Genomic DNA, 19,572 nt, shown 5'->3' with positions numbered 1-19,572 from the left:
ATCCATAAACCACTCCCAGAAGATTATTTTCCCCCAGAAAACACATTTTTAAATTCAAAATTGTGGTAAACTCCAGTTTCATCCACTTAAAATGAGCAAGAAAGTCCTGAGAACTTAGATAAAAATAAAATGTCAAGATTATAAAATGCTCCAAATAATATAAGTGGATATTTTTGCTAGGGAAAGTCAGGCTTGAGATTACAGCCAAAATGGGTCAAAGAGAAAGGTGTTCATTCACATGGACGAGGAGGTCAGGTAGCCCTGGAAACTCTTGGTCCCTGAACTTTTGTTCTTGTTTTTATGTCTTCAAATGTTGAAGCAAACAAGCAAGCAAGCAAGCAGGTTTACACAAGCAAAATTCCACTTAAGGCTTATGTGGTTTTGAAGAACAATGGGTTTTTCCTACATTAGCTAAATAATTTTGCTTCATATTCTATGCTCTAGTACTTTAGATGCCTTAGTGCCCATAAATTTTCTCTACTTTTTTTTCCACCTCTTCTTGTTTTTCTCTCTTAGATGTCCATAAGTTCTTGTCAGCCATTTTTTACTCACCAGTTTTCCTAAATTTCCCTCACATTCTATTGTGACTATAGTCACCAGAGACAAATGTTGGAAGCTCTCATCCCTGTTGTTTGTATTTTAAAGTGCACAAAACATCACAAAACTTATCAAATGTCCCTAAATATCACACAATTGTCATTTTGTCTTCTTTGAAGACATTTGCATTTCCATTAAAAACTATTACAGAATTTTTCTTGTCACCTCGTTCAATTCATAGCCAGCAATTTATGTTTCTTGCTTCCCCTCCTTTGCTCTTGACATATTCCAGAAATTAATTTTTTTGAAAGTCGGTCTTGAGAAACTTGATGCATAGTGTGTCTCAAGTTCTTGGAGAGAACATTAGAGTTAGTAGACTCAGTGAGCAAGGCAATCACTCTTTATAAACATAGATTTGTGTTCTGTAAACTTTCTGTAAAGACATCCTCAAAATTGTCTATTCATAATGGTAATGTGAAAGGTGCCAAACAAGTGTTAATTAAGCTCTTTATACTTTGATTCTATCTTGCCCTCAACCAGTGTTTCTCAAGACAGAATCAGCAAATCCCTCTTGCACAGTTTATAGAAGGGAATACCAGAAACCAATTAATGTAAATTGTTTTTTAATGTTGACAAATATAAAGCTACAAAAGTAACTTTACATTCATGTAGCTTTTTTAAATGTCTACAAAGATAAAATTGTGATTCAGCAATTTCTTTTATAAGCATTTACCATAACAACTGGTGTGGGCAGAGGGACAATGAATGTAAAAAAAAAAAAAGCAAATTTTTTTATCTTTTATTTTTTTTTGTACTATGTTATGTTTTTCTTCCTTTTCCCTTTCTGCTCTTAAACTGATAGATATAGCCTCTAGAAAGACTCCTCCCATTTTTGCTTGTTTGATTTTTGCCCCATTTTATTTTATTATTATTTAAATTTTTCTCTTTCCTTCAAACAGAACCACACAACTTGAACCATCTTGTTTCGCCTCACAAATGGAGGGGGAAATAATGGAGGATACCAAGACCAAACAGTCATATGAACATTAAGTAGAAATAAAAAGAGCGATCAAACTTTTTTTTTTTTTTTTTTGGTTTTTGGGCCACACCCGGTGACGCTCAGGGGTTACTCCTGGCTATGTGCTCAGAAGTCGCTCCTGGCTTGGGGGACCATATGGGATGCCGGGGATCGAACCGCAGTCCGTCCAAGGCTAGCGCAGGCAAGGCAGGCACTTTACCTCTAGCGCCACCGCCCGGCCCCAAGAGCGATCAAACTTAGGCACTAAATCCAAAGCCAACAACATCAGAATTGATACCCAGTTTACAACTAGACACAGAGAGGATCACTTATACTAGCAGCCTGGGGGGTTAAAGAGGGGGATATGGGATGCATGCTGAAAACAGGGGTGGAGGAAGGACAGCATTAATCATGGGAACGCCCCTATTCAATATCACTATATACCTAAAATATTACTGTGAAAGATTTGTAATCCACTTTGATTAAAATTTAAACAAATGCAGAAAAAGAAAAGAGAAGAGAGGAAAGAAAGAAAAATATGAACTCAAGGAATGAGATACTATTTTAAAAACCAAAATATATTAATATTAAATTTTAAGAGGCCAATATATAAAGAATGCATATGTGTTATTTTGCATATTTTCAATCTAGAATAAAGAAATACCAAATTAAAACACAGGTCCTATATAATTAAGGGTGATATTGTGATATAGTGATATGGTCTCTATTTTATGAAAGTATTTTACTTAATACTATGGTTAAAAACATGTTCATGATTGACTTTCAATCATACAATTTACACCTCCCTTCACCAGTGCAAATTTCCCACCACTATGTCCCAGTTTCCCTATCACCCACCTACCACTCACCTGCCTCTTGGGCAAGCATTTTACTTCTGCCTCTATGTCTCTCTCTGTCTCTCTCTCATTCTCTTTTAGTCTCTTCTTACTTTTCTATCTGGACACGGTGGTTTACACTACTGTTAAGGAAGGAGTATTATTTTCATCATTTATCCCCTAATCAGTTCTTATCCAGAGTGAACAGTTCTAACTATCATTGTCACAGTGGACTCTTCTTTACCCTAACTGCACTCACCACTCTTTGTTTCAACTTTCTAACATGGAATGGTCCTCCTGGCCCTCATCTCTATTGTTTCTCGTTATTATTACCAGAGACAATATTTTTGATAATTATATTTAGTGATGATTAGTATGAATATTAATTATTGTTAATAATTATTACTAAAATGCATGCATACTCCCTAGTTATTTTCATACCCCACAAATGAGTGAGATTAGTCATGCCACTCCTGACTCATTTCATTCAGCAAAATCATCTCCATATTCATCCATATACAAGCAATTTTCATGACTTCAAATTTTTTCTTTTTTTGTTTGTTTATGTTTTGGGGCCACACTCAGTGTCACTCGGGGGTTATTCCTGGCTCTGTGCTCAGAAATCACTCCTGGCTTGGGAGACCATATGGTATACTAGGGATCAAACCCAGGTCTTTCCTGGGTCAGTCATGTGCAAGGCAACTCCCTACCTCTGTACTACCACTTTGGCCCCTCAATTTTTTAACAGCTGAGTAGTATTTCATTGTAGCGATATACCACTGTTTCTTTAGTCACTCATCAGTTCTCAGACACTTGATTTGTTCCAGATTCTGGCTTTTGTAAATAGTGCTATGATGAAAATAGGAAATGATGAAAATAGGAAGGGGTTTTCTGAATGGTGTTTTGGGGCTCCTAGGGTTTATCCCTCAGAGTGATAAGCTAGATCAATTTCTAGCTTTTTGAGAAAGATCCAGTATAGTTTTCCAAAAAGAATAAGCATTCCAACCAACAGTGAATGAGAGACCTTTTCCCCATCATTGACACAAACATAGATTATTCTTGTTCTTTGTAATGTGTGCCAAACTCTGTGGTGTGAGATGTATATCTCCTTGTTTTGATTTGCATATCCTTGATGATTAATGATTTGGAGCAATTTTTCTTTTTTTTTTTTTTTTGGTTTTGGAGACACATTCTTTGATGCTCAGGGGTTAATTCTGGCTATGCGCTCAGAAATTACTCCTGGCTGGAGGAACATATGGGATGCTGGGGGATCAAACTGCAGTCTGTCCTGGGTCAGCCACATGCAAGGTAAAAGCCCTACCACTGCACCACTGCTCCAGCCCCAATTTAGAGCAATTTTTCAAGTGCCTTTTGATCATCTGTATTTTCTATTTGAGGAACAATATGTTCGTCTCTTCTTCCAATTTTGGGTTGGAGTTAGATGTTTTCCCTATATATTTTAGATATTTACCCATTATCAGGTAGATATGGGGTGAATAGTTTTTCCATTCCTTGAACAGTCTCTATTCAGTCACCATTTCCTTTGAGGTGCAGTAGCTTCTCATAAAGTTCTTCATAGTTATATTTCAGTCATATAATAAATTAGGGCCAATCCCACCACCAGTGTCAACCTCCTTCCACTATGTTCCCTGAGTTTATCTGAACCACCACCCTTTGTGCCCCCCGCCCAGCCTGCTGGTATAACATTAAGCCCATTTAAAGTTTATATTGTTAGTTTGGGTCTCTTGATTCCATTGTTGTTGCCGTTGGCTTGGATATTTAGTTCTGTTCATTTAATGTTGACCTACACACCTGAGATCACTCAGCTCCTTTTATATTTGATTTTTTTAATTTTTAATTTTTTTTATTTAAGCACCATGATTACATACATGATGTAGTTGGGTTTCATATGTGTGTTACTTCTCATCCATTCAGTTGCTTTTTTTCTTCTTGCTATATACTCTGGTGCCAAGAGTGTTTGAGACAACTCTCATTTTGATCATAACTTCATGCAGTTAATCTAAATACCACATATAAGTGATGCCATTCTGTATTTATCTTTACTATGGCTTAATGTGTTTAATATATCTTCCAGTTCATCCATGTTGCTGCAAATTGCATGATTGCATCATTCCTTATAACTACGTAGTATCCATTGTATATATGTATATATGTACCATGTCTTTATGATCCACTTGTCTGTTGTTGGATATCTAGGTTGATTCCAAATATTAGCTATTGTATTGGTGTGCATACATTTTTTTTGTATTAATGCTTATATATACCCAAAAAACAGATTGCTGGGTCATATGGAAGCTCAATTTTGAGTTTATGGAGAACTCTGTTTTCCATAGAGGTTGGACCAAGGCAGCTGTTATTCCTCCCCCAATTTCATATGCTAATATCACCTGGATGGCCAGATCCACCCACAGCTGGGAGAGATTCTGCATTTGAGAATAAAGGTGTTACCTGGGCGGGGAGGAGGAAGATAACTGCACGGCAAGGAGGGAATTTGAAAGAGACTGCTTGAAAAACTTAGCATAGAAGTCACATGAGAAAAATGGAGGTTAGGGCCGTGAAATAAATCTGACTGTCTACTGAAATTTCAACTGACTGCTTATGAATCTCTCCACCGTTATCTTGCAACCTTCAGACCCGCCAGCCAAGGGACTACAGGTACCATGCCAAGAAAAGCCTCACCCCAACACTAGGCCTCTATATTTTATATTAATACAACAGGCAGCATTCCCACCAGCAAAGGACGAGATTTCCTTTCTCACCACATTCCCACCAACAGAATTTGTTCCCATTATTTTTACATACCATCCTCACTGGTGTAAGATGATATCTCACTTTGTGCATGGTGTTAAAGAGAATTTGGAGTTTGGGAACGGATGAGAAACTGGGGGCAATGGTGAAGAGAATTTTATGTTGGTGGTGGGAGATAAAGAAATAGAGACACTTATGACCCCTGCTAAGCCATAAGCAGGTACGTCCCTTTAAGGGTGAAAAATGTCATTTACCAGAGAATCACCCCTTGTAACTGCCATTTGGGAGTTAGCTGAAGGGTGTATAAATCCCTGAGCTGAAGTGCTGAGGCATGTAGGAGACTCGGCCACTGCCACCCCTGGCAGATTTGTTCCTGCTAAATGATTGCTGCTGAATTGCTGGAAAAACTGTTTACCAGACTCCTAGCTCCTGCTGCCTTTTGCAGCCTCTCCTACTACTCTGGACCTATAACAGTAACAGTGGGATTGATCTTGGAACAAATGTATTATGAGCAACTATGTATTACTATGTAAAACTATGTAAACTATGTAATACGTGTAATTACAACTATGTAATGACTAAAATAATTTATTTTAAATGTAACTAAACTTTAAATGTCAGATTTAAGCAGTATTAAACAGTAAAGTAAAACATTAATAACAACATTCTGCCTCTTTTTTTTTTACCAAGTTTACTACCTAAAGACAAACATTTACAAGTATTTTAGTGAATTTTTATTTTTTGCAATATGTTCATTCTTTTGGGGGGAATAGTTTTTTGAGAGGCACCACACCTGATGGTGCTCAGGATTTACTGGCTCTGTGCTCAGAAATCACTCCTGGCTGGCTCAGGAGACCATATATGATGCCAGGGATTGACCCACATCTGCCACATGCAGGGCAAATGCCCTATCCACTGTGTTATAGTTCCAGCTCCAATACATTCATTCTTGTAGTGTTTGGTGTATCATTAATTTTTGACTTTTGCTTTCTACCGCACATTCTATACTTTCAAACATAATCTTTTTTGAGACTAACTTTCTTCAGTTCTGAAAAACTCTCCACATCTTACATATATTCTTTCTGGAACTCTTATAGATCAATAAATGGCCCTTAACTTTTTTCTTTTCTTTTTTATTTTTTTGTTTGCTTTTTTGTTTGATTTAATTTTAGCTCTAAATATTATTTTGTGTGTTTGTTTGGTTTTACTTTTAACAAGTTCTTGTTCTCTAATTGTATTTCTATTGTGCTTATTTCATATTATCTATATCTTTTACGACAGAAATTATATGTTAAGCTTTTTTGTGTATTCTGAATTGGCTGCAGCTCTTTGCTGAGCCTTCTCTTTTCTACTTTGTGCTGAAGTTTTTTCTCACATACCCTTCCTCTGTCTTTTTGCTTAACTTCCCTTGCCTCACACATCTCCATTTAGTTAATCTGAATAATGAAGACATTCAGAGACATTATCATTAAAAAAAAAATTGACAGAGAATGGGAAATTGAAGCTTCCTCTTCTGAGTGTCTCCACAGTGATACACCACAGTGGGTAGGTTTTCTGAAAGAGTAAGAAATGAAGAATTCTATTTTTTTCTGACCTTTCCTGAGGTTCTAATTGATGAAGCTATCTCTTCCTTTTAGCAAAGAAAGAACCTATCTATAATGAATCATTAATATTCACCATTTGAGTGTTTTTTGTTGAAGGGGGGTGTTCTTTACATGACTGAAACCCAACTACAGTCATATTTGTAATCAAGGTGTTTAAATTAAGATAGTAAAAGAAGAAAAAAGAAAATAAATTATTCATGCAGACCAAAAATCCAGGTAACCTAAGAATTCTTGGTCCTGAATAAAAGGTTTATACCAATTTTGTACATTTAAAAATTGTATTACCCCTTATAATTTCACAATTTAATAGTATTAAGTATGAAATTAAATTTGTATCATTCAAAAAGAATGTAACCTTTTAAATGCTGTAAACATGGACAGATATTCAATCTCTGTACTCTGAGAAAATGTATGTCAGACAAAAATTTCAGAACACAGTGGGTTCTTGCTATCAGAGCCATCTAGATCTTTAGGTTGAATCTTCTAGTTGTGTCTGAGAACTTCCCACAATGTCATAGGTCTCAAAGGATCTCAGAAACCCCAAAAAGGATGCATCTTATAAGTGAAAGAAGGATGGATAGAACATCTTCCCCTCCTTGGAGAAAACTGTTTTCCCTATAATGTCCACTCAATTGAAAATTGTCTTCTATGCTGAAGATCCAGGCCTCACTACTGCCCTAAACAGCAGGCTCCCTAAAGATCTGTTTTCTCTGTAACTGTAATCTGAGATTCCCTTTTTGTGATCTCAAGTACTTTTTCCCATTCTCTATGCAGATCCCTGTTTTCCTGACAGCTACTCTTAGCTCTGTCCTCTCGTCTTTCCATCCTCTCTGGTCTCAGCCTTTATATGCTCTCTGGCCACTGCATAAATTTCCTCAGGAAATTACCATTTCCTTTGGGTCCATTAGTGACTCAAAATCAGACCTGAATATTTAGGATCTTCTCTCAGTGAGCTTCTATTTTCAGGTCTCTGCCCTTGGTTACTGGCAATCCTTTCTCTGAATTCCGAGACACCGAAAGAACTTGCCTGCCAGTCAGATTTATCCTTTCCCCATGGGACTCCACAAATGGCTTAATAATAGCAAGAGGAGGCATAAATTCTGCCAGACTTGTCTCTGCAGTTTCTTTAAGAGGTTCCTCCATAGTTTGCTGTAGAAACATGCCATGCCCTTTTTCATTAACCTAACACCTCTCAGAACATCTCTCAGAAAGAGCACACCCAGTAAGGCAACATTAACTTTAGAGATTTAAAAAAAAAATAAAAACAATCCTCCTCATACCATCCTAAATCTAATGTACATCAGAGCTTTCCTAGATAAAAAATATAAAAGAACTAGAGAACTAAATTCAGACAATTCCCACCATATCATAAAAAAATTTTAGCTCTCAGATTAACCCTAAATTAACCATCTTAATGTTACAAGGTAGGTGCATTTAGCACTTCTCTAGGTCACTTAGTGCCAGTTGTGATTCACTGTCACACGGGGCAGATCTCAAGTGCTTGGTGCCCTTTGCTTGAAACCCTTCATCACAACATAGCTGTTCATTCATACACAGTCATGTCTAAAGAAAAAGATAGCATCCCTTCTGAGGACCTTTATAAAAGCAACCTTTATAAAAATCCCTTCACTTTTATATATATAAATATATATATGGAATATATATTCCATATATATAGTTCATATATATGGAAATCTGTATACATATATATCAGCATATGCTCCATTCAAGCTATTTAAATAGACTTGGTTTATGTACTCCTTCTCAAAACAAAGTCACTAAGAAGGAAAGGCAATTAAAAGAACCTACAGGAGAAAGAAACTTCATGTCTTTTGTGCAGGCAGGTATCTGATACCAAACAAAACAAGCAATGGAAGAAGCTAAGGGTTTTCTAGGGCCAGGAGTCCTTTTCAAGAGCTGACAATAGGTTCCTAAACAGTATGAATCCAAGGGACAACTAGCTCCTCACCGCAGAAAACCCATATTTGCAACTCAATGTGTGCCCCCCAAAGCCTGAAACTATTAAACAGAAGTAGGAATAAGCAGGTATGAATCCAAGGGACAACTAGCTCCTCACCGCAGAGAACCCATATTTGCAACTCAATGTGTGCCCCCCAAAGCCTGAAACTATTAAACAGAAGTAGGAATAAGCAGGTGTCAAAAGCAGGGCAGTACAGAGTTGGTAACTAAGAGTTCTCCACAACAGCTCCAGGAACCAAATCCCCTCCAGAGCATTTACAATGCTGTTCTGACACCAACATAAGCCAGTTCTAAATTGATAACCTGACAATGAGGAAATGGGAACAACTTGATCTCAGAGCAAGTTGTCCTTCCTCATCAGCTATCGATAAGACAAAATCAGAAAACATGTCACCCTTTGATCTGTGCAAAAGCCAAGATCACTATATACAGACGACTGGTTGTTGCAACCAAGACTGGACAGTACGCACTGCACCCAGGGACCAACAACAACAACAACAACAGCAACAAAAAGCTCTAGCCTAGCTTTTGGTATACGATCTTTTCAACAAACGAGCTCCAATTCCAAAAGTCTGACTGAGACAACCGCAACTGAACGGGTCTTCCGGAAACATAACGAAAGACTTTATTCCAGCCTCCATTCTAGGAGCAACATAACGACCAAGAACACCAACTACAGAAGATGGATTAAAACGACACAGAAGAAGCATAACTGCTAGAACCACAAAGAAAGACTTCATAAACTCCATTCCCTGAGCTGCACAGCCACCAAGATCTCTAGAAACAGAGGTCTTATTTTACCATCCAAGACAAAGCAGAAGTCTTCCACACACCACTAAAGCAGCAAGGGGAGAGTAAATGATCATGCAAGGAGTCTAAAGTTAATTCCATAACAGTATACTTCAGGGGTGGAGAAACCCTTATCTCCTAGGTCAAGGGAATTCCCTCTACAATATCCCCAGTAATTACTGTGCCTATGCAGGGGGATAAAGAAAAGGAGAAAAAAAAAAGCACAAAACAATCATTTTTCCACATGTTTATTTATCGATTGATCGATTTTTTTTTGACATCTTTGTTTTGGTGTGGAGACTACAGTTGATATCTCCAATATTATTTTATATTATTTTGTCTTGTCTTTCTCTTTCTTTTTTCACTCGAGCATGATTTGATTTCAGAACTGAGACTATTGTGTGGTGCCTGTCTTTATTGCTGTAATGCTCACCGGTTATTTAATTCGATATGTTTTTCTGCATTGTTGTGGTATCTCAAATACCTTTTTCACGTCCTCTCTCAAACTGTGTTTGGAAGCCTCTAGAGGGCCTCTGCTCATTTTCAGTGTATTTGACTTTTTTTTTTTATTTAAACACCTTGATTACATACATGATTGTGTTTGGGTTTCAGTCATGTAAAGAACACCACCCATCACCAGTGCAACATTCCCATCACCAATGTCCCAAGTCTCCCTCCTCCCCACCCAACCCCCGCCTGTACTCTAAACAGGCTCTCCATTTCCCTCATACATTCTCATTATTAGGACAGTTCAAAATGTAGTTATTTCTCTAACTAAACTCATCACTCTTTGTGGTGAGCTTCCTGAGGTAAGCTGGAACTTCCAGCTCTTTTCTCTTTTGTGTCTGAAAATTATTATTGCAAGAATGTCTTTCATTTTTCTTAAAACCCATAGATGAGTGAGACCATTCTGCGTTTCTCTCTCTCTCTCTCTCTCTCTCTCTCTCTCTCTCTCTCTCTCTCTCTGACTTATTTCACTCAGCATAATAGATTCTGTGTACATCCATGTGCGTATTTGACTTTTGACTTGTTTTTTTCCTCTTATTTTGTATCCCAAACTATTGCTCTTCTTTCCTTCAAACAAAACCACATACCTCGATTTTTCTAGCTTTGCCTCTTAAATACAGGGGGAAACAAGGGAGGGTTCCAGGACCAAACAGATATGTGATCACTAATAGTAAGCCAGTCAAAGAGGGGTCCACCTACTCTAGCAGCCTGGGGGGAGGGGGTGATGGTGGGATATATGGGCTGTAGAAAGGGAACTGGAATGGGGGGAGGATGTAGTTGGTGATGGGTATTCCCCTGATTCAATGTTAATATATACCTAAAATACTACAGTGAAAGATATGTAAGCCATTATGGAAAAAAATTGTGTTTTTAATCAGAAACTTTCTTTGACTTACATGTATTATTATTATATCAATTATATTATATGTTATGTTATGTCACTATATTATGTTATGTTAGTTTACCTCATTATGTTAATCAATTTTGTCTCTTGAATAAATTCTTACAATAATAAAAAAAGAAATACAGTAAAACATTTTGGGATAATATCCATGGAGCTCCTTGCAGAAAGGAAAAATCTGGTAAGTGGACACATTCCTTAGACCTCTTGGTGTTCCAGAAACCAGTTAACAATGATATCAAAAACTGAGTTGATTGAAATTATGAAGAGACTCCCAGACATCTGAAATCTGGTAGTGAACTCAATTATTTACCCCCAATAAATAAATGTCAAATTTAAATGTCACTTTTTAAATTAAATACTTTTTATTTTGACCTAAGTAAATTACAAGTCTTTCATAGTAATATTTTAGGCATATAGCAACATTGAATCAGGGGCATTCCCACCACCAATGCTGTCCTCTCTCCACCCCTGTTCCAGCATGCATCCCATATCCCCCTCCTTTGACCCGCCCTGCTAGTATAAGTGTCTAGTTTGTTGTAGATTGGGTTTCGATTCTTCTATCGTTGACTTTGGGTTTGGTATTTAAGTATGATAATCTTTTATTTCTACTCAGTGTTCATATACCTGTTTGGTCTTGGTACCCTTCATTGTTTCCCCCCTCAATTTGTGAGGCAGAACAAGATGGATCAAGTTATGTAGTTCTGTTTGGAGAGGAAGAAAAAAGAAAGAAAAGAGGATAAAAATCAAACAAGAAAGAAATGGGAGGAGTCCTTCTAGAGGCTGTAAGTATTAATTTAATAAAAAGGGGAAAAAGAAGAAAAACATAAAAAGTATACAAAAAATATCAACCAAAGAACCTGAAAAGCACCACAGCAATAAAGACAACAACCAAACAATATCCACAGTCTTGAAATAAAAACGAAACAAAGCACACACACAAAAGAAAAACAACAACAACAATAACAAAAATTAATGTGTTCTTTTTTTGCATAGGCACAGTAAATATTGGGGAAATTAAAAAGAAAATTTCCTTGGTCTAAGAGATAAAGAGTTTCTCAGCCCTTGAAGCATACTATCATGGAAATAACTATAGGCTCCATACATGCTCTTTTTCTCTTTCCTAGGTCCTTTTGTGCTGTCTGGAAACTTTCTGCTCAGTCCTGGATGATAAAATCAGGCCTCAGTAACTAGAGATCATGGTATTTGCACAGGTCATTAGATGGCGACTAGAGTGAAATCTTTCTTTATGTTTCTAGAAGTTCTATTCTAACACTGTAATTTTAATCGGTCTTGGTTTTTGCACCGATCTTGGTATGAAGCCTAGGATAGAGTCTTTCATTATGTTTCCAGAAGTTCTGCTCAGTTGCAGTTGTCTCAGCCAGGCTACATTTAGGATTAGAGATCTTGGTTGTTGTATAGGTCATAGGCCAAGCCTAAACTAGGATCTTTTTATTGGTCCCAGGATAAGTTCCATTCAGTCATGGTTGTCACAGTCAGTCTTCTGTAGTTAGCGATCTTGGCTTTTGCACAGATCAAAGGATGTCATGTCTTCTGATTTTATCTTATTGTTAAGTATTGAGGTAAGACAACCTACTCTTAGACAATCCTCATTGTCAGGATATAACATCAAAAGTGTCCGAACAGTATTAAGAATTTCCCAGAGGGAGTTTGGTTCCTGGAGCTGTTACAGAGAACTGTGGCAGATCTATGTCTGAGATCTAGGGTTCGAGGTTGAACAGTCGCTGTCCAATCTCATGGAGTCTAAGTTAGGACCATATGACATATGTTCAAGTTGGGAGGCTCCCTGTATTGTAAAATGTATGAGTTCTTATCCCTAGTAGATAAGAGCTTGTTTCTATATGTAAAATTTCCCCTTTTTTAGTATGCCTTTGCAAAAAAGAAATGGTGCTGTATTATATTGCTGGTGCATTAAATGTCACTTTTAAAAGTGATCTTAAAGCTCACATGAGCACTAAGGTAATTTAGAAAGAAGAATCTATGAAACTATTAAATAATAAAATAAATAACAATAAATTTTTATTAATAAATGACTAATAATTTAGATCAATAAGTAGCAAAGTATCTATTTAATATGAAGTACATGCATTCTCAACAAAGAAAGTAAATATTTACAAATAAAGTAAATTTGACTGAATTTTCTATTATTCCCAGAATTTAATTTGGATATTTATTCATAATGTATTGGGTTGTTTATTCTAAGTATAAAAGTAAAAGATTTTGGAAAAGAAAAACAAAAACATGAAGCCATCCAATCTCTTCTATAAGTTAGTAAATTGGGAATTAGTAAACTCCTTAACTGTTTAGTTCTAGAAACTGGGCTTAGTACAGCTCTCAGAGTAGGCTTAAAGAACAATCAACCCTGTATGTTTTCTGTAAAAGTTACTAAAGCTCATAAATACTTTGTTCAAGGTCACCCAGTTAATTATTGCTATAGAAACTCCCCTTTTAAGAAGTCATAGTAATTACCCACATCAAATGTCAGGGATGCAGTTGAAAGATTAAAAAGTGGTCTGTGTGTGTGTGTGTGGCATGGTCCTGAGCTAAGTATATCTGTCTTAGTCCAAATACACCACAGACTAAAAGCTTTCCAATCCACCTTGATGCAAAAGAAAAAAAGCAGAAAATTAACTTCTAATGTTATTTCTTTAGTGATTGAAAGTTATATCCCTTTGCCCCAGGCACACAAACATGGTCCAGAAAACTTTTATCTCTGGGCACTGCAGGTCTGGGGCCAGGTGTGACATTCATGGAACTAAAGGAAGGGCCATGGGCAAGCTGAATACCTCCCTCCTCCCAACCAGAAATGGTTAATTGCCAGCTCCAGGCTGTGTCCAACCCAGCCCTGATCATTCTGATCTCAGCAAGCAGCAGCTCTAGGCTGGCCTGGGTTGCAGAGCAGCGGGGGCATTCTTCCAAGGTAATGATTAAGCTGAATGCCACACAAGGGCATGGGCAGCTGAGCAGGGAAAGTAAGAGTAATACCTATTCACACCTTGACCAGGATGTATTGGCCAGGTCTGATTTAAGAATTCAGAGCCCTAGGGAAGAGGAATCAGGAGTTGGCAGCTGCAGCCTCCTGTGCACACGGCATCTGGGAGCTTTTGGAGCAGAAGACTCTGTTGCCTCCTGAGACCTTGTTCTGGCCCTGGCATTATGAATCTGCAGATGTTCTGGACTGGACTGGAGTATACCTGCCGGCTCCTGGGCATATGCACTGCTGCAGGTAAGATAGCATATTCCATACTGTCTCCCACATACTAAACATAGCAAGAGTGATGGTTGGTGGGGGGTGGCAGCAGGCCACGGGTGGTGGGCAAATCTGGCCATATCTGCTCTTTATTTTCCTTCTTACTGAGGAACATTCTCATGAGGTATAGTGGGGGTGATCCTAGAGTGAGAGACATTGTGCTTGGTGTTGAGTTTCTACTTTGGCACCAATCTATTCATATATGTGACCAGGAAAGGATATGAAGATCCCATCTGTGAAGAGGGTCTGTCTCACTTCCTGAAGTCTGCTGTGAGGTGGATAATGGAACTATAGGAAGTGTTAAGGCCTCATAAATGGAAGAAGCAGATGCCTCCCTCCACAATTACAGAAAAGGTTAATAGAACTCATCGTTCTTTTTACTCAAGTCACATCCTTTTTCAGAGACAGAATTGTCAGTACATGAAGCAAGCTGAGCTGCAGATAAGACTGGATTATTATCCAGGTTTTTCTTAAGGCATCAGAGACAAGAATTTGGGAACCCTGTAGACGGTTCCTCACACTCACATGACCTCAGATCAACATAAATTGTTAAGAATAGACAGATCATCAGAGGAGATGGGCACAGCTGAATTCTGCCTGCTTACCTTTCCAGATCAGATTCCAATTTTCTCGGGAAGGCCCTAATATAACCAAGATCTATGTGAGAAAAGTGATAACAAGAATTTATTCTAAGCTTTTAGCCCTTTTAGACAATCCCTTGAGGATGATAAGACAGTGTATTACTAATGTCTTTCATGCCATCAGACAAAAAAAATTACATGTGAATTTTATCAAATGGTAAATACACTCCCCCAAGCTTGGACTCAGATAGTACTAGTTCCTACTCCAGCCTTGTCCCTTGTCAATATTGGGAGAGTCCCCTGGCCCCTATAGGTCTATATTTTCTATTCTAATTAGGAGAGATAACCATATGCACCAGAAGGTTAAAATTTGTTGTAATGGACATTGCTAAGGGAAACTGAAGACATAAATTTTTAAAGAGAAGTCTGTTACATATTTTAGAGCTGGAGAAATCTACATCATCTCCAGGCTGTCAGCCAAAACTACTACTAGGCTGTCCAGTAGACCCTTCACTCAACTAGTTTCTGAATGAGCACAGAAAGATGTGGAGAAGCTTTCCTCTTACAAGATAGAACCCCTAAGTCAAATCCTAATTGTGATGGCGATCTTGCTCAAGATCACACTGTAAAGTAAAGTGATTTCCAGGATGGTCTTTTGACTTTAGAAAAGAGAAGAATTCTAGACAAAGATCACCCTGCTCTGAGAATTGTGTCAAACAAGTATCAAAAGGGATCTAGAATTGCTCTGTTTAAGAGCCTGGAATAAAGACCAATTCACAGACCAAATTTAGCTTGTCAGAACTACCTTATCATGTATAAAACCAACCACTTGAACATCCCATCATGGGGAAAGGGTGATAATGCCAGGAGTTCAAGATCAATGTTCCATCATTGATCTTGTCATGCCCTACTTTGGACTTAGTTTCCAAATATAGAAAACAGGACCCTTTCAGCTTTCAGATATCGTGGTTTTGATTCTAACGACCATATTCTACCCAGACCTGCAACTCCTGATAGGAACCTGTTTAAACTATCTTATCTCTCTAGTTCACTAAGAGTTTAAAAGTCTGATTTATCTCAGCCAGTAAAAATGTCTGAAGACACACACTCTTGTGCACATGCACACTAACACATGCTTTTTCCATACATATGCACTCACACACCACTCCCTTAACCCTTATCTCTATGCAGAGGGTTGCTAGCAATACTCAAGATAGACACCCATTTGGTTTTATTAGAATTCAGGTTGCACATAGGCAAAAAGTTGCCAGTCTTTCCATTAATCTTGTTTGAGCTCTCTGGATTTCTGGGAACAAGTAGGAAGCAAGAGAAAGGGCTTTAGTACTCGGGGAAAAAAATCTCAAGTTTCTTCCAGCATCATTGAACTTGTGGTCTATTTCCAGAGTGTATAAATTGAACATTTTTTATTCTCTGAAGCCTCTCTTTTTAAACTTGTGTTTTTAAGTAAAGGCCTTGTTTTACAGGGACATAGTTGCTGGAAAGGAAGACTTAAGACAAAAGCTGTCGATCTGTAGAAACGCTGAAACCAAAGGTGGTCTCTGGTCCCCTGTGGAAAAGAATGTGCATTTTTCAAGTCTTAGGAAAAGTGTGTGACACAAGGTCACTCTGAGTGCTAGCTGTAGCAACCTGGCAGATCCTCATGCAGCAGTCTTAGCAAATAGTGACACAGAAACACAATGCAATTGTCAAGGAGTTTAAGGCCCCAAGTCACAGAGAACACTACCAAAATAATAAGTGACTTTGTCTATAGCAAGCAGCAGCTATTCTCTTTGCTCAGTAGATGAAGTTGTGAATGAATCCTATCATGCTAGCAGACTGCTATTCACATGTACCATTGCTCTTCATGAGTTCAGGCTATGTTTCTAGTTACTATTGATTTAATGGGACAACTCCTGACATGACAAAACCTACACTGGCTTGGCCTCAGTACAGCATTTTGTTTTAACATCAGCTTTTATTTCCTGGTATCTTCTTTTTAGACACAGATTTTGAGCCCACAAAATACCCTATTGGTCCATTTTACAGATAGACAAGTAAAGACTGAGAAAAAGTAAAGAATTTCCCAGACCATCCATTGGCTAAAAAGTGTTAGTTTGACTTCCTTCATGCCACTCCCTGCACTGTCTCTGTCTTTGTAGGACATTCAGGGAATGACTATTCATGAGAGAAATCAGTAGAGGTAGAAAAATACTTCCTTATGCCCATGCAACCTGCTCATGGCATATTTACACCTTTTTGGTGGTCATAGGATTTAGTCTGCATTGCAATAGCAATTGTTGTATGAGTCTGGGCAATGGGACAGAGCAACAATGAATGGTGAGAACACTGGATGGAACATTAAAGCTTTATCCAGTTGCCAGATACCCTCCTCTACAAAATGGAATTGATCCCTAGCCTTTTTCTTAGAAAGCAAGATTTACTTTTCCTTGAACTACTGCATATATTTATGTCTGAGGGAATTGCTATCATTTCCTCCCCTACTACTCAACCACTGCCCCAAGCTACCAGGAAGGTGTTGATGAGGGACTTGACAGTTTTCTAGATTCTGGGTGATAGTGTGGAGAGAAGAGAGACACGTTGACCTGAAACATGACCATTGCCAGGAAAGCCTGGTATTCCCATCTGTATCTTTGCATAGAGATGTGCCTGAAAGCTCCCAGAAAGGGAAATGCTAAGAAGATGTATCCCGCTGCTTTGGGGAAGCTTTTCAAATGTCCTCAGTGTAAAGGGGCTGCAACCAAAGTCTTCTCACTGCAACTCATGAAGTCTTTTTCCACTCTCAGCCTCTGCTCTGGTGTAATATCTGATAATGAATAGTAAATAGTACCTAATGTGAATCAAGCTCTGTGCTACATATTCTAAAAATAACACCCTTATAGATATCTTTGAAGCACCATCATGTTCACCCTAAGCCTCACTGTATGCCAGAAAACTGAGACTTGGTGAGGTAAATTTCTTTGCTCAAAGTCCCACAAAAAGCAAGTTAAAATGACATATTCTAATTGATGACAACATCCTCCTGAGACTCTGCTTTTGTGTTCTTAATCTGATTCAGCTAAAGGGTATGTTTTCTATGCCTCAGCCATTCCAGGGCAAAACAAGAGGGTATAATAGGGTCATTCCTTCAGTCTATGTTATGCCTCAAACATCAGTCAATACTGATAGGTCTAAATAGGTGGGATCATGGTGAGATGCATACAGTTCACTGAAGCTCAAACACAAATGACAAACCATATCCTAAATGTAAGCAACTTATTTGATCCAATTACTTATTCTCTTTCTCTGAATGATTGTCACACATGATTATCATGTATATCATCATGGCAATCTTTAGAAAAACCTACTCCAGGAACTCACCTGGAAGGACAAGTTTGCATGTATTTCCAGAGGGAACTTACACAGTATGATGTTCTGTTGGAGTTCAGAGGCACATGACTGGCAATGTGCTATCAACTCATCTTACTACAGCCCTAGTACTAATGTCAGCGAGTGTTGATTTGGTGCCTAATTCTATTTTACTACTCAAAAAAAAAAATAATACTCAAAATGTTTAGATAGTTTGTTAGACTTCATACAGCCAGTTGTGTTGAGCTCCAACATGCCCGTCACAGGTCAGTGATTTCTCTCTGACTTTTAGGAACTTTTGATAAACAATTACAAAGTGAATGGTATAAAAGAGCCAACAAGAAAATGAACTTGAATTGTGACAAAGCCATTTTGAACAAGTCCTGTTTGGCCAAATAACATGTTCTTTCTCACAATCAATCAATCATTTGGGGTTTAATCTGAAATGATTCAGAGGCTTTTTTTGGGGGGGGGGTTTAGGTTTTTATTTTATTTTTATATATAATTTCTATTGTGACCAATGTGATTACAAGTCTTTCACAATTATATTTAAGGTACATGTTGAACTCCCTCCTCCCCTGTCCCCAGCATACTTCCTCTGTCTCCACCCTTAGCCTCCTGGACTGCTAGTGTAATAAGTCCCTTTTGTGTATAGCTTGTTGTAGATTAGGTATTTTGATTCTATTGTTCTTGACTTTGGGTTGGGTATTTACGACTGATCATTTTTTATTTCCACTCAATGTTTATGAGATTGCTTGCCCCTGGTATCATCTACTATTTTTTCTCAATTTATGAGGCAGAATAAGCTGATTTATATTTTATGGTTATTTTGGGGAAAAAGGGCCAGAGAGAGAGAGAGAGAGAGAGAGAGAGAGAGCACTGCAGTAAGGCATTTGCCTTGCATGCAGCTGATCCAGAACAGCATCCCATATGGTCCCCTGTGCCTGCTAGGAGCAATTTCTGAACACAGAGCCAGGAATAACACCCAAGTGCCTCCAGATGAGACCCCCAAAAACAAACAATAACAACAACAACAAAACAATGGGAATGAGCCCTTGTGTAGAAGCTATGAGTTTAAATTTAAAAGAAGAAAGAAAAAAATTAAAATAAAATAAGAGGGACTGGTGTGGCAAGTTGGTTTTTTGTTTATTTTTTGCATAGGCACATTAATTGGGGAAATTAGAAAGGCCTAAGAGATACAGGGTATCTCAACCTTTGAAGCATACTGTCATGGGATCAACTACAGGCTACCGTCATGTTCATTATCGAACTCTGAGATCTTTTTATGGTGCCAGGAAATGTTTCAAATTTTTAACCCATTAATGTCTTCTCTACATAAAGGGCCAACCTTCCACTTTCCCCACAACCCTATTCTTTGCCACACTCCTTTCCAAATGTATACTTGATTTATTT

General features: G+C 37.9%; 1 protein-coding gene across 1 annotated transcript in view; it reads left to right on the top strand.

The window, feature by feature from the left end:
* Positions 1-13,849: 13,849 nt before the first annotated feature.
* Positions 13,850-19,572, top strand: part of TMEM72 (transmembrane protein 72) — a 30,184-nt gene continuing 24,461 nt past the window's right edge. The window contains exon 1 of the mRNA XM_049790724.1: positions 13,850-14,188. Coding sequence (XP_049646681.1) covers positions 14,119-14,188 — 70 coding nt within the window. The 5' untranslated portion in view covers positions 13,850-14,118. The remainder of the gene's footprint in view (positions 14,189-19,572) is intronic.

This window comes from Suncus etruscus, chromosome 17 (assembly GCF_024139225.1).
Source record: "Suncus etruscus isolate mSunEtr1 chromosome 17, mSunEtr1.pri.cur, whole genome shotgun sequence".
Taxonomy (NCBI): Eukaryota; Metazoa; Chordata; class Mammalia; order Eulipotyphla; family Soricidae; genus Suncus; species Suncus etruscus.
This window is presented reverse-complemented; position numbering and strand designations above follow the sequence as displayed.